Raw genomic sequence first — 14611 nt, forward strand, 5'->3', positions numbered from 1 at the left:
CTTCCGGGTTTGGGAGGAGACGCTGTCAGAGCTCTCAATAGCTGCTAGCCGAAATGGGAACTTTTCTATTTATAACACTGTACGCTTTAATAAACTGTTTGGTGGTCTTTCCAGTCGCGCACAGCAACAGTTTTGAGGTAAATCTTATTATTTTCATTTCTTTCTTTAAAATCGAAATGATTCTCTAGTGTCGCTTTGACAGTCTACCCCATTCATAGCAACCCTGGGCCCGTTCCGAATCGCGGTGTGTTCCCTGCGTAGGTGCACTATGTAGTGAAGAAAAGGGCGTCTCGTGCGCATCAATCTAGTGCACTATTTATCGAATTGGGAAGAGTTTGGGCTTCAATGCGTTTCTTATAAAATAGGGTCATTAGCGCAAAATAATATTTTGTATTACATTTTCAAACACAGAAAGCCGGATTCTATCTATCTATCTATCTATCTATCTATCTATCTATCTATCTATCTATCTATCTATCTATCTGCTTGTCTGTCTGTTTGTTTGTTTATATTTCTCTTGTTTATCCATCCATCTAGATCTCTCTTTCTCTCTCTCTCTCTCTCTCTCTCTCTCTCTCTCTCTCTCTCTCACTCTCTCTCGTATTATATCGAACATCTTCTATAAAACTCCCTGTACAGGATGTTAATCAACATCCTGCCCAATCAGGAATTTGACAGAAATGTTTCCATAGCAACCAGTCATGTCACATGACCAATTGGTCTTTATAGAGTAAGAACGAGTTTCATTCAGAACTGATTTTTCTACACATGAACTTCTTCACCATCTCGTTATTCACCCGTGTTTCAGACCAAAGCCACGCAGTTCTTCAGCAGCGGCCACACCAACAACTGGGCAGTGCTGGTGAGTGTCAGCCTGATTTCTCCTCCTCATCCTCCTCCTTCTCATCCTCCTCCTCCTCATCCTCCTCCTCATTTGATCTGATGTGTGATGTAATGCTTGTGCGCAGGTCTGCACCTCAAGATTTTGGTTCAACTATCGGCACGTTGCCAACGTACTGTCCGTGTACCGCAGTGTGAAGAGACTGGGCATCCCAGACAGGTTCGTATCACCATGACGACAAAGACCTCCACGTCTTACATCCACCCACCCCCCTCCTCCGCTCATCTCGTCCTCCTTCTCTGTCCTCCGTCAGTCACATCGTCCTGATGTTAGCCGATGACATGGCCTGCAACCACAGGAACCCCAAACCTGCCACCGTCTTCAGCCACAAGAACATGGAGCTGAATGTGTACGGAGACGACGTAGAGGTCGATTACCGCGGATACGAGGTGGGCGGGGCTTGTCGAACCATCCAGCAGGATTTGTTTGTTTACATTATTTTTTTTTATTATTATTATTTTTTTTTATATATATTAACTTGAAGTGTACAGCTGCTGTAACATAAGTGACATCAGGGACTTATTTGTTTGTACACTGGTTTTACAACAACATAAATATAAATAAAGAAAACAAAAGAAAATTAATTGAATCTTATCTATCTATCTATCTATCTATCTAACTATCTATCTATCTATCTATCTATCTATCTATCTATCTATTTCTGGATGTGTTATGGGCTTGGTCAGGTGACAGTGGAGAATTTTCTGAGAGTGCTGACAGGGCGGCTCCCGGCGAGTTCACCTCGCTCCAAACGCTTACTCAGTGACGACCGCAGCAACATCCTCATCTACCTGACGGGTAACAACACTTTATTTATTTATTTATTTATTTTAGTTTGCACCTGGATAAAAATGGCCACCGCAGGACTGTAAGTGTGTTCAGTTTCTTGACGCTTGGTAACTGTGTGTTTGGGACAGGTCATGGCGGGAACGGCTTCCTGAAGTTCCAGGACTCGGAGGAGATCAGCAACGTGGAGCTGGCCGATGCGTTCGAGCAGATGTGGCAGAAACGGAGGTAGAAACATGTGAAACTTTTGGGCGCTGATTGTGGTGCTGAAATTATACACTATGATGTGTTTCTATAATAATGTGTGTGTGTGTGAGTGTGAGTGAGTGTGTGTGTGTGTGTGTGTGTGTGTGTGTGTGTGCTGCTGAAGAAATATTCTATCTATCTATCTATCTATCTATCTATCTATCTATCTATCTATCTATCTATCTATCTATCTGTTTATTAATCTCTATTACTCTGAATCTGTTTGTCTGTCTATTCATCTATCTGTTAATGATCTATATCTATTTATCCATCAATCTCTTTCTCTCTCTCTCTCTCTCTCTCTCTCTCTCTCTCTCTCTCTCTCTCTCTCTCTATATATATATATATATATATACTTGTCTATCTGTCTATGCATCTCATTCCTCATGTAGTCTGCATTTGTTCTCATATTAAGCTCCACTCTTCTCTGAAGATGTTCCGCTAGATTTTGTGGAGATTCATTCAGCCGTGAGGGTTTAAGTAAAGTCAGGTACTGATGGAGGTGAGGTGAGGAGGCCTGGGGGTGCAGTCAGTGTGGAGCATTTATGTGAAAGCAGGAGATCTTTCATTCCAACCCATGGAAAGCAGATGTTCATGGAGCACTGTCATGCTGGAACAGGTTTGGGTCTCCAAGTTCAGGGGAAAATTTCATGCTACCGCTTCCAAAGGCTGGAAAAGTCAGATGACCCGATTCTATTAAAAGACTGGAGGTTATTATAAGAAGAAATAAGGATTGGAATGGGATGTTCAGAAAGCACTGTCAGGTGTCCACATGCTTTTCTGCATATAGTGTAATTAAGGACGTAACTTCCCGGGATAGAGATCGACCTAAATCACGCGTCGATGCACATCCGGATTCGACCTCAACAAAGATCCAGGCGTATTAACCGGCTTTAACGTCAATCCCGCTAATCCGTTAATGGCGCGTTTTGTGGGCCCGCGACGTGGAACCGAGCGGGAGGTCAATGTGACGGGAGCGGGAGGCTGAAACGTTCCCAGCTGCCGTTAAGGCCGCGCGTTAGAGTGCCTGCTGATGGGATAATTGAGCAGGAAGTCGATCCTTTTGTACGAACAAATGACGACTCCTGAACGATCACTTTTTTTTTTCCCCATCAGGTATAACGAGCTGCTGTTTATAATCGACACCTGCCAGGGGGCGTCCATGTACGAGAGGTTCTACTCGCCCAACATCATGGCTCTGGCCAGCAGCCAAGTCGGAGAGGACTCGCTTTCAGTAAGCTCTAAGCGTTTTTTTTGGATTTGACCCAAGAAAATAAACATTTTTTTATTCCTAATTTGTAATAAATGACGTATGACTGTGTAACAACTTGTTTTGAGTTTAAGGTGGGGAGGGGGCAAAAACTTTTGAGAGGTGGGAAATGTGGTGGGAAAAATTTTTAAATGAGTTTTGATGGTTTGTGTTTGTCTGTGTGACGTGCAGCACCAGCCGGACCTCGCTATCGGAGTCCATCTGATGGACAGGTACACCTTCTACCTGCTGGAGTTCCTGGAAGAAGTCCATCCTGCCAGTCAGGCCAATATGAATGATCTGGTCAGTGTGTGTGTGTTTGATTTGAGCTGGTGGTGACATTTGTTCTGTCCATTTAAGCAAAACAACTGTAACTTTTATCACAAGTAATCGCTGTAATTCACCCTGAAATCGTAATTGCGGTGAAATGAAGTTATAATTGTGGTAAATAATTTTTTTTATATTTTTGTAATTGTGGTGAAATGGAGTCATAATAAAGTCGCAAATTGCAGTGAAAAAAAATTCGTTATAAAGTGATAATTGTAGTAAAATGAAGTTGTTATAAAGTTGTAATTACGGTGAAGCGAATTAGTTCTAAATTCGTAAATGTGCCGAAATGGAGTCGTAATTACAGTGAAATATAGTCATTAAAAATTCGGGAATTGCGGTGAAATAAAGTCGTTAGAAAGTCATAATTACGGTGAAGTACATTTATAATTAAGGCTTAATCAAGTTATAATTAACGTGAAATGAGGTCATAATTAAGGTGATGGTTGGTCATTCAGACACGTTATATAACGAGAAATGATATTGAGGGTGTATAAACAGTGTCACGTCAAAGTCTGCCAGCTGTAATTATGGCAATTTTTGCTTTTAGTTTTGTTCCGACATTCACGGTGCTGAAGTTCGCGTCATTTCAGTCGTGTGCTGTAAGATGAAACGGTGGCAAGATGAAAAACGTGGCCACATTAAACGGACTGCCGAGTCCCCGTGTAGGTCAAACACTTTGAAACGCGCAGGAGGTCGACCTTTTCTCTGCCTCAGCAGGTTACCCACCACTCAACGTGCCTGGGGTCTACTGGTTTCTATCTGCCTTTTAGTTTTTAGCCCCACCTTTTATTTGGTAGTGTGGGTCATTTTGTTAACTCAAATAATGACACTCTTTTTGTTTTTGTTTGTTTTTTTCTTTTTTTGATCTTTAGTTTAAGGTGTGTCCCCAAAGCCAGTGTGTGTCGACTCCGGGCCACCGTACCGACCTGTTCCAGCGAGACCCCGGCAGCGTCCTGATCACCGACTTCTTCGGCAGCGTGCGCAAAGTGGAGCTGACACGCGAGCTGGTGGAGCTGAGCGCCCCCGTCTGGGAAACATCCACGGCCACGTGAGCGACGTTTACTTTGACGTTCATCTTGGCGTGTTGTTATATACAATAATTGTAAAAGATAGAGAGAGAGAGACGGGGGGGACAAACAGACATCCAGTTGGTGAAAGAGATAAGAAGAGGGAGAGATGGAAAGAAAGAGATCCAAAGAGAAATAAAACAAAGAGTTAAACAGGCAAACTACTGACCTGTTCAATCAGAGGTGCCAAAACTTTTGGCCCTCGACCTCTTTGGGAGGAAAAAAACTCAATCGCTTCCCACTCTGTATAATGCGATGATGGGATTCAGAGCGAACAGAGTGCCAAAGAACACACTCTCTCACACACACACACACACACACACGTGTGTTTTCTTTGCCATCAGCGTTGGCCTGGAATCGAATAAAAGCCCAATTTGCGACATCCGCTCTACAAATGCCATTTTAATCCCCTGCTGCACATCTGTCGCCATGGCGCCGGCGGCACAGAATGAAATTAGGAGGCCTCGTTACTCGTTTTCCTCCCGCTTTCCGAGTCCATTAGCGTCTATCTGCTCCATCAGCAGTCACAGACTCGCTCACGTCAAGCCTCGGTCACACGCCAACATGTTTATATTACAGACACACACTCGTTCTTTAACCTACATCTGTAATGTGAAGACCTTTACTCAGGACAGCTGTGGTGAGCTGAAAAGCATCAGGGATGCTGTGGTTGCTGTTAACGGGAAGCCATAAAACGTACCAAACTGGGGCGTCTTGAAGGTGTCAAAGTAGGTACAGAGTCATTTTCGATTGTTCCAAAGCGCTGATGCTGGAATCTCCTTCCTCAGATACTTGAAAATCATCTCCACATCACCATTAAGCTGAAAAAGTATGGAGACTTTTGTGGAGCATGAATTTTCCCTTCACTTGAGCGAGGAGACCCAGGATGAAGATCTGGGTTCCATGTGTTGGAGCTGGAAGCATGAAGATATGGTTTCCACGGGTTTGAGTTTAAAATCTCCTGCTATAGATCTTCAACCCTATTGAACACTTTTGAGATGAATCGTTCACCCTGACTTTACTATCGCTCTTGTGGTTGAATGACATCTAGTAGAACATCTTTCCAGAAGAGTGGCGCTTATTATAAGAGCAAGATGGGGTTTAAATGTTGAATGTATCTACTATTGTCCATGATGAAGTAAACGTTTATATGAATATAGGAGTAGAATGAGGCACCTTCACTAATAACTGACTCATCGTCGTTCAGGTGTCTATCAAGGAGACCACAAGGTGGCAGTAGTGCATCATGGATTTCCTCTTCCCGTCTCCATATGTCTGTCTTAGGCCCGTTAAGATCTCTTCAACATTTGAGAAGAAACCACATTCAATGATTCAAACTCGGATGCTGTTCGAGAAAAGCTTCATTGCTGTTAAGCGTCGTTTCGAACGGGACGTTTTAACTGAATTCTCTCGATTCCGATTGGCTGGAAGGAGATTTTTTTTTTCCTTTACAGGATCAGAGGAGCATCGTAACTTCTCATTCCAGTTTACAGTGTTTGCTTGTTTTCGGTCTGGTTTTTTTTGGTCATTTTTTGATGAAATAATAATGCAGCGTAAACATTCGCATGAAGCGAGCGAGACATAGTCCCCTCCCCTCGAGGGAAGAGCGAGAGAGGGTGGGGGGGAATATAGGACTAACAGCCGCCTCCATTAGCACAAGCAGCTCCAAGCGACAGCTTTTCCAATTAATGAGAGAGGCGCTTCATTATCACAGTTTTAATTCGAGGCTTCGGAGGGGAAATCACGCCTGCGTTCGAACTAATCAGCGGGGCGGTAATGGACGAGGAATGGAGGGAGGAGCGAGCGCCCGCGGGGCACATGCCGATCAAGACGAACCGTTCCTCGTTTCCTAATCGCTTGGAAAGCGTCTTCGATTGGGCCACAGTGCGATTTCGGGGGGCTTGGACGAGATTCTCCATTCTGCCCCAGCCTGAGGACAACGTGCTGCGAGAAAACGCAGGATAAATTTGTCCCACGTAGTGTGGATGACATTTACATGGATAGTGTTGTCTGAAAATTAAGAACATTATCGACATAATTGCCCAATCTGGCAACCCAGTCATTAACTGTCTGGTTAACATGCTGTACTGAATAGTGAACATGGGGCAGCGTGATTTTTTTTTCATTTGTTGCAGTTCATACTTTTGACCACTAGGTCAAAACGGGCCTGTAATCTAGAAATGAGGATGCAGCACATACATCCACCTCATCCCTCGTTCCTCCCTATCTCCGCTGCCTCCCAGCCTTGCCATGTTCTCCATTAAGAGGATTGTGCCGCCGTAATAGACTCTTTCATCCGCTTTATCCTTCCTGTCCAGTGTTTAACGAAATGCCACGAAGCAGCTACCGATGCGATACGATACGATTCACCAATTCGATTTGGCGCGATGCAACAATTTCTGACAGTAAATCATCAATTTACATAAATAAGTGCCTTCTGACCTCTTATGCTCAGGTGTCCACAAACTATTGTCCGAAAGCGTTTGTGGTTGTAGAACAGTCTTTCGTATCGATCAGCTCTCATTCATTACTCGAGTCCTTTGTTTCGCTCGTCTGCTCCGCGTCGATATCCTTCGCTCGCGTCTGCTATCCGCGGCCTCGTCCCAAATTACATTTCGTGAAAGGAGCAGCGTTTTGGCCCGGCTTCCTGATCTCCAAGTGCCCTCGATCGACCCATAGGCATCCTGGAAGAGCTTAGCCAGCACGCGTCGAGGGCCAAGCTCGTACAACTACAGGTCCACAGGAAGGGGGAAAAAAGGGAATAGGAAATGCAAGCAAATGTTTCTGCATGAATATATCAATAGTATACTGAAATTTCTTACCGGGTGAAAAAGAACTAATCAGAAATCAGGGGAAAAGCAATCAGCGGCTTCATGCGACATTTGGAGACGTTATAATGGATCACGACGTGCTACGAGACTGAAAATGGGAGTCTCACGTGTGACCACTTCTTATAATCGAATATAATCCATGCGCAAAATCTTGACACACATCATCGCCCCTCCCTACTCCTCATGGCCCCACCCATCTCCTAATGGCTGTGCCCTACCCCACCCAGCCCCACTCCGTATGGCCCCGCCTTACTCCACATGGCCCCACCAATCTCCTAATGTCTCTGCCCTACCCCACCCAGCCCCACTCTGTATGGCCCTGCCTTACTCCACATGACCCCACCCATCTCCTAATGTCTCTGCCCTACCCCACCCAGCCCCACTCTGTATGGCCCCACCTTACTCCACACGGCCCCACCCACATTGGACATTTCATCCCAAATGAAATTCCCTTTTACTTCCAGGATGCCAGTTTGGAAATATTGTGCACTTTAAGCCATCAATCTTTTTTATTATTGTAAGAATATGATGATTAAATTCATTTATATGATTAAACTGCATTAATTGTTGTATGTGTGTTGCACAAACAGTAACGATTTTTTAAATTATTATTATTTTCTCCAGGCCTGGAGCTCAGAAAAACGAGACGAGCGAGGTGCTTTCGTACGTCGATCAGTTACCAGTGTCTGAGATCATTCATCAGGTACGTCTTAAATACTACATAATGATTTTTAACGTCATTCCCATGTCCTAGTCATAGAGGCTACAGCGAGGTCTGGCGGGAGACGACGTTTCAGGAAGGTGTCTTCAGTGTGAGCGCCTTCACGTGGTGACTTTTTCCTCTCGTAATGCCGCGACTTCAATCTCGTAATCTTGGATTTAATCGGTTTGCGCGGAAACATTCCACCGCCAAAATTGTTTCGGGATCGGTTCCTGGTTAGAAATTCAGAATGGAAAACTGTAATCTGTTCCTCATGAGTGCAATTTCTGACCATAACGCCTGCTTTGTGCTCAGTAGGAACACTTTTATATAAAAAAAAAAGATTTGTATAAAGAAAAAGATAAGAAATGGCCTGAGAGCTGCTGTATGGCGGCGGAGAGCGCTAGGAAGCTTGGCGATTAGCTGATAATGGAAAGATGGCGATGAAGCACACAGTCGTTCCTTTGGCGTTTTGCGCCGACACGCCCGTCTCGGTGGGAGAGGAGCTTATCTTACCCGCCCTCCCGGCTAACGCTGATCACATCGCGCTCACAAGATCCGCCACGCATTTATATATATATATAAAATCGCCCCGAGCGTGACTACTGTTTTTATGAAAGGAGGAAGTACATTTATTAGGCTCTGTCTTGGATCAGGGTTGGGTTTAGAGTTAGTTTTTGTTATTTTTAACCAAAAATTGGTTGATTCTACTGATGGAACGATCAGAATCATTTCACAAAATGAAGGAATCTTTGTTCGATTCATTAAATAGCTCCTGAAAGCGAGCGGAAAGTTTTGGCACCCCTGGCCTAATTCAATTACGATTTTGTAGTTCATTATTTTTAATGAAATTTATGGGAAAAACAAACAAACAGTGAAACAGTTCTAGCGGCCCGCGTCGCCAGCTAATGGCGCTTGGCCGCACGAAGGACTTTATTTCTGCTTTAGAATCTCCTCCGAATGCCACGCAGACGTTAGTTTTCTGATGATAATAAGCGAATGGGCGCTCCTCCGTGCTCGGCGCACCCAGCCCTCTCTCTCGCGCGCGCCGTAACTTCCTCTAAAGACGGCCCTTTGTCTTCCTTCCCCGCAGGCTGCGTGCTGCGTGCTGCTTTATTAGATAAGAGAGAGTTGTAGCGCTCCTCCGCAGCACGCGTATTTAAGTAGACGGCGGCATCTTCGAACGTAATCGCGCAGTCACGGTGGTACGTCTTTTCTTTCCGAGAGTAAACCTCTCGGCCGCATTAGCATATAAATGCACTCCTGCTGATGCATGCGTAATTTGGAAGGGATTTAAAAGTGAAAAATATATATATATATAGTCACGGCGACATTTATTTATTTATATTTTTAAACGCTCCACACAGAAACCCAAGCAGAAGGACTGGCATCCCCCGGATGGCTTCATCCTCGGCCTGTGGACGCTCATCCTGCTCGTCTTCTTCAAAACCTACGGCATCAAACACCTCAAACACATCTTCTGATGTTCTTTCAGACGTCCCTGAGCTCTGAGCGTCTATTCCTTTCAGGTCCACGCTGTAATCTGGTTGTATTTCAGCACTTTTTTTGTTGGACAGCGGCTCCCTTTTTTTTACCTTTAATCCTCAGGTACAGTCGACCGAGGACAAACTCGAGTTCAGCGCTCGCAAAAAAAACTCACCTTCGATCTCGGTGTATGAAATTCGCTTCTTTTCACGTAGCTACATGCGTCCCAGCGACCCCTAGTGGCCAGTTGAGCACGTCTTAATTGTTCGGTTGGTATTGGTACGGTTTATTCACGCCCCGCAGGATCAGAATTTGCCGGTACGGGGATTTCACATGTAAATCATAGATGGAGTGGCATCAGGTTTGGAGCTGGAAAGAAGCAAATGCAAAGATACCAAAAATGTTGGTGATGAACGTGTGTAAATATGAAATGTTTTTTTTTTTTTTTTTTTTTTTATTAATTCATTAGGGATTTTTTTTTGCCATCTAATAAATAACAATATAAACTCGTCTATGCTGTACGCATTTGTTTAATTGTTTAAGGAAGGAGTCTCCAGTTTCAGGGCTCCGTATAAATACACACCATCACACCGTCACATGACAAACAGATAAAAAGGATTAAAGTCAAATCAACTAGAAAAAATATGCATTTTTGCATTTTGCACAAATTAGGATTTTATTATCACTTCAGGGATAAAAATAACTCTCTTCTGGAACCTTTGCACATTTGCAAATGAAAGAGGGTTTATTTATTGGTTGGTTTGTTTGTTTATTTATTCATCCCCTGCCCTTCCTCCCCCTTTTCGCTCATCTTCAAGTCAGTCTAATGCACCGAGAACAAAAAACCTCTCTGATGTATTATGAATGTATTATGGCTTTTTTTTTTTTTTTTAATCCATTAGAGATTTTTTTGTTGTTGTTTGCTTGTTAAATGAGGTGGATTTTTTTTTTTTTTTTTTTGGTCTTTTTGTTCTCGAAGCTTTCAGGCCCTGCATAAATGATTATTTCACCCCAGTAATGAAATCGGACGCTGAATTGAAAGCTTTCACACACAGCCTTTTTTTTTATTTTTTGGGCTTTGAACGCTGTACTCCATTAGGGTTATTATGTCGACGGGTGAAGGGATGTTACACTATCGCACCATAACGATGGACTTGTGGGGTCATGCGATTTGATTTATAATTCGCATTAAATAGAAATTCTGAGCGTCAGAAAGAGACACGCAGGATTGGTATTATTGGTTTATCTTCTTTTCTTTTTTTTTTAATGTAGCAAAAAATCTATATATAAATAATGTTTAAAAAATATACAAAAACCCCAGCAAACTTGCCTGGTAAAGAGAAGCGTTATCTATTTATCATTTCCATAAAGTTCCCAAGGACATTTCTTGCTTCTTTTGTCAGGGAAAGAAAAAAACCCACAAGAATGTATTGAACGGATTTGGAAAGCATTTTTTTCTTGCCTGTGGCTCGGTGAGAAACTCGTGCCGTTCACTTCGGATATTCACTTCCTTCTAATTATTATTACAAAAGGGGAAAGCAGCCTCGTGGGGTGATAACTGCTAATTGCGACATTTAGGCGAGGTGTGGATTGTGATTTTCATGCATGCCGGTGCACCGCTGTGCATCGGAGACGCTCTTTGCTGTCGGATTTGAGCTTTTCAGAGGCAGTCTGGGCGTCTGGGTGTCTCACAAAACATCTTCCCAGAAGACTGGAGGGGAGCAAATGGGGATTATATGAGGAATGAGATGTTCAGTAAGAAGCAGAGGGTAGACGAGGGTAAAAGTGTTGTTGAATTAAACCATCTCCTGATAGATGTTTTTCTCGTGAACAATCTGGCAACCCGGGGAGTGATTTGAATAGTCAATAATTTGTCAGCAGCTGCATCATAATCATGAATACTGAGGTAAATTCTGGACTTTTCTGGATCAAGTTTTGATTTAGTTTTTTTTTTTTTTACTACGTAAGACGTTTGTACTCAACTGAATCAAACCAGATGGAAAGTGGATTTAGTATAAAAGTATCACACAGTATCATCTTGTGCTTCTCCGCCCATCCAGAGGTCGCACCACCTACAGTTGTGTCCATCTACACAGGTACCAGCGCCATTTTGGATCCCACCTCATGAAGAGTTTCGGTCATTGGACTTTAAGGATAAACAACCTATTAATCACTTCTCAAAATAACCTTCTACATCTACTGTTTCTCCATCATTGGCTCTGGCATGAAGAAGTTGCTGTTAGATCTGTAATGTTTTAGATGTTGAGCTGTTCTATAAAGTTGCTCAGGAGCTCCTGGTTCCACAACTTTAATTGTGAAAGTGCAGAAGAAATGAACTTGAAGAACACAGCACTCTGTAATTCTTATATTACAAGATTTTTATGTGAGGCCGAGCACTTCATCCTGAGTTAATAGTTCTGCTGTTATGTTTGGCCGTGTGTGTGTTGGGACCGTTTCTATCTCCATTATCTTGGCAGGACATCCGTAACCTGGTCTCTCAGCCAGAGATTGTCGTGCAGGAGAGAAAAAAAATGGATCGGAACAGCAGCAGGACATTAAAACCCTCCGGCTAAACACTGGAAATCCCTCAACGCCAAACGTGTCCTCGCTGTCCTCTTGTGCCAGGTGTTTTTTTTCCCCTCTTTTTTCGGCTCAGTGGAGAAACAAACAGAAACAGGGTCCAGGCAAAAAGAAGAAACCTCTTAAATGTCTCTCAAATTATGCTTGCAGTCCTGATCGTGGTGTTCCACAGCTACTCACGTCTTGTTGGGAACTCCTACAGGTCTGGTGGCAGAGTCCATAAAGGTGCCATTAGTTTCTCCTCTGATTATGGTGAAAGATTTTTAACCAGAGTTCTTGTTGAGTCTACAGTTGGAAACGTCCTCGAAGTTGAGAGTCTACATTTGGAAAAGTTTAAACTGTGGTTTTTCATAGTTAGAGATATTGAGAAGAAATATCTTCCAAAAAAATAAACATCTTAAACAAGTGCGTTTTTTATGTAAGCACTCAGACAGTCAAGCACTCAGACAGTTCCTCAGGTTTCCAGAAGTTCATGAAGTCTCAAGCAACTGAAGACAGACGTCTGTGCAGAAGGGTCAGGAAGAGAGGGACCTCTGGGGGTTCTGCGGAATGAAATGGTAAGAAGGCACTGCGGGTGTCAGGCTGAAAATGTTAGAAATACAGAACGATTCCAGAGATGACATTTGTTCTGAAGCTACAGCAGGAGACTGTCTGAGAAGAGGCTGAGTGGAGAATCATGGAAGTGAGGAGTTCTCCGAAAAGGTGAGCAGCAGCGCTCCAGGCTAATCGTGACCTGTAGAAGATAAGCACTGAGGGAAAACAAGCAGCTGCTATTTTCAGTGGATCGATACGCTTCTCATATTAAACGGTCATTTGTCTTGGAATGTTTTTTTGTTTTTTTTTACTATTAAGGCTTTACAGGTCCTCGTTATTCGTTTTGATTTCAGAGCTCTGAGTAGCGTTTTAATCGACCGACACCTGATACAGATGCACTACTTACATACTTACAGGAACTCCGGCCATCACCTTGTTCAGTTACACAAACCTTTTTTGCTTCAAATGCACAAATAATCAGTGGTGGACAGTAATGAGGTAAATGTCATTCGTTACTGTAGTTAAGTAGCTTTTTTGCGTATCTGTACTTTATTTCCATTTAGTGAGACTGTAACTTCACTACATTTCAAAGTCAAATATTGGACTTTTTGACTCAACTACATTTTGCACAATTAGTTGTTGCTTTTTTTTTGTTATGAGGATAAAAACGTAACTGGTCAAACACACAGCGAGTCACCAATCAGGATCGAGCGCATGCTCTGTTTTACACGTGTTCTGATCGGCGATTGGCATATCTACTGATCACCAACATACAGTTCAGCATCAGTTCAACATCAAGCAAAACATTTACAGAGGAATAAATAATGAAGAAACTCCAGATTCAAACTCGTTACATCACACGTGACCTTATTTGTGCGATTTCTTTTTTTTTTAAAGGTTTTGGGTAATTGTAATAAAAATCTATCAGTGTTTGACTCATTAATATGATTCTATTAATAGATCAGTGTGCTGAGAGTCACATTCGAGTCTTTTCACATAAACTGAGTTGATTGAGTAAAGAGTTATTATAATAGGAACATTAAAGACTTTTACTGGAGTCATATTTTACCGAGTGTATCGACTACAAAAGAACTGGGACAGCACAATTTTTTAGCCAAATGTCCGTCTTCCCAAACTGTTTCCACAAAGTTGGAGGTACACAGCTGTATACAATATCTGGATATGTGATGCACTAACATGAAATTTTCCCTTCAATCAAACCTGTTCCAACATGACTATGTTCCTGTGCACATAGCCAGCTCCATGGAGAAATGCTTTCCAGTGGTGTGTTTTGATTGGTCTGCTATAGAACACCTTTGGGAATGAATTGGAACAGTACCCCAGTCCTCCTCAACTACATCACTACCTGACTTTTTTAACACCCTTGTGGATGAGTGAAATCTCGCAGAACAACATCTCAGAAGAGTGGAGCTCATTTTAAGAGCAATTGGAGACTTCGAGTGGAATAAGATGTTCCAAAACGGAGCCAATCTTATAGTCTATAAACTTTTGACTGTGTAATGCATGGTGATGCAAACACCATTGGACAAGTCTATACAGTCTTATGATTACAAGGTTTCTTGGGAGAATTACAGAAATCGAAATGATTTCCAGTCGCACCGACATGCCTGGTATCTGGACACTCAGCTAGAGGGAGGAACTGGACAGTGATTAACTGCATCTAAAATCATTATCGCCGGTGTCCATAAAATTAGCATAGCGCGATGCAGCACAGGAGCTGAGCGAGTCCTTAATGAATCTCCAGGAAGTCGCATAACTCACCCTAAAGAGGACGGCCTAGTAATCGATAGGACACTGGCAGCCGAATCTATTCAAATAACGTCCCTGTTTTTCCTGGGAATGCTTGAATACAGCTATCGGTCAAGTCTGATTAATCTTTGC

General features: G+C 42.9%; 1 protein-coding gene across 1 annotated transcript; it reads left to right on the plus strand.

Annotated features, from left to right (window-relative positions):
• pigk (phosphatidylinositol glycan anchor biosynthesis, class K) lies at positions 1-10058 on the plus strand. The gene is made up of 11 exons (XM_046850736.1): positions 1-137; positions 809-862; positions 969-1060; positions 1155-1290; positions 1588-1699; positions 1819-1915; positions 3050-3167; positions 3375-3485; positions 4385-4560; positions 8035-8113; positions 9478-10058. The coding sequence occupies exons 1-11, from the start codon at positions 54-56 to the stop codon at positions 9592-9594; spliced, it is 1176 nt and encodes a 391-aa protein (XP_046706692.1). The 5' UTR covers positions 1-53; the 3' UTR covers positions 9595-10058.
• The last annotated feature ends 4553 nt before the right edge of the window (positions 10059-14611 follow it).

Source organism: Silurus meridionalis, chromosome 6 (assembly GCF_014805685.1).
Source record: "Silurus meridionalis isolate SWU-2019-XX chromosome 6, ASM1480568v1, whole genome shotgun sequence".
In the NCBI taxonomy this organism is placed as follows: domain Eukaryota; kingdom Metazoa; phylum Chordata; class Actinopteri; order Siluriformes; family Siluridae; genus Silurus; species Silurus meridionalis.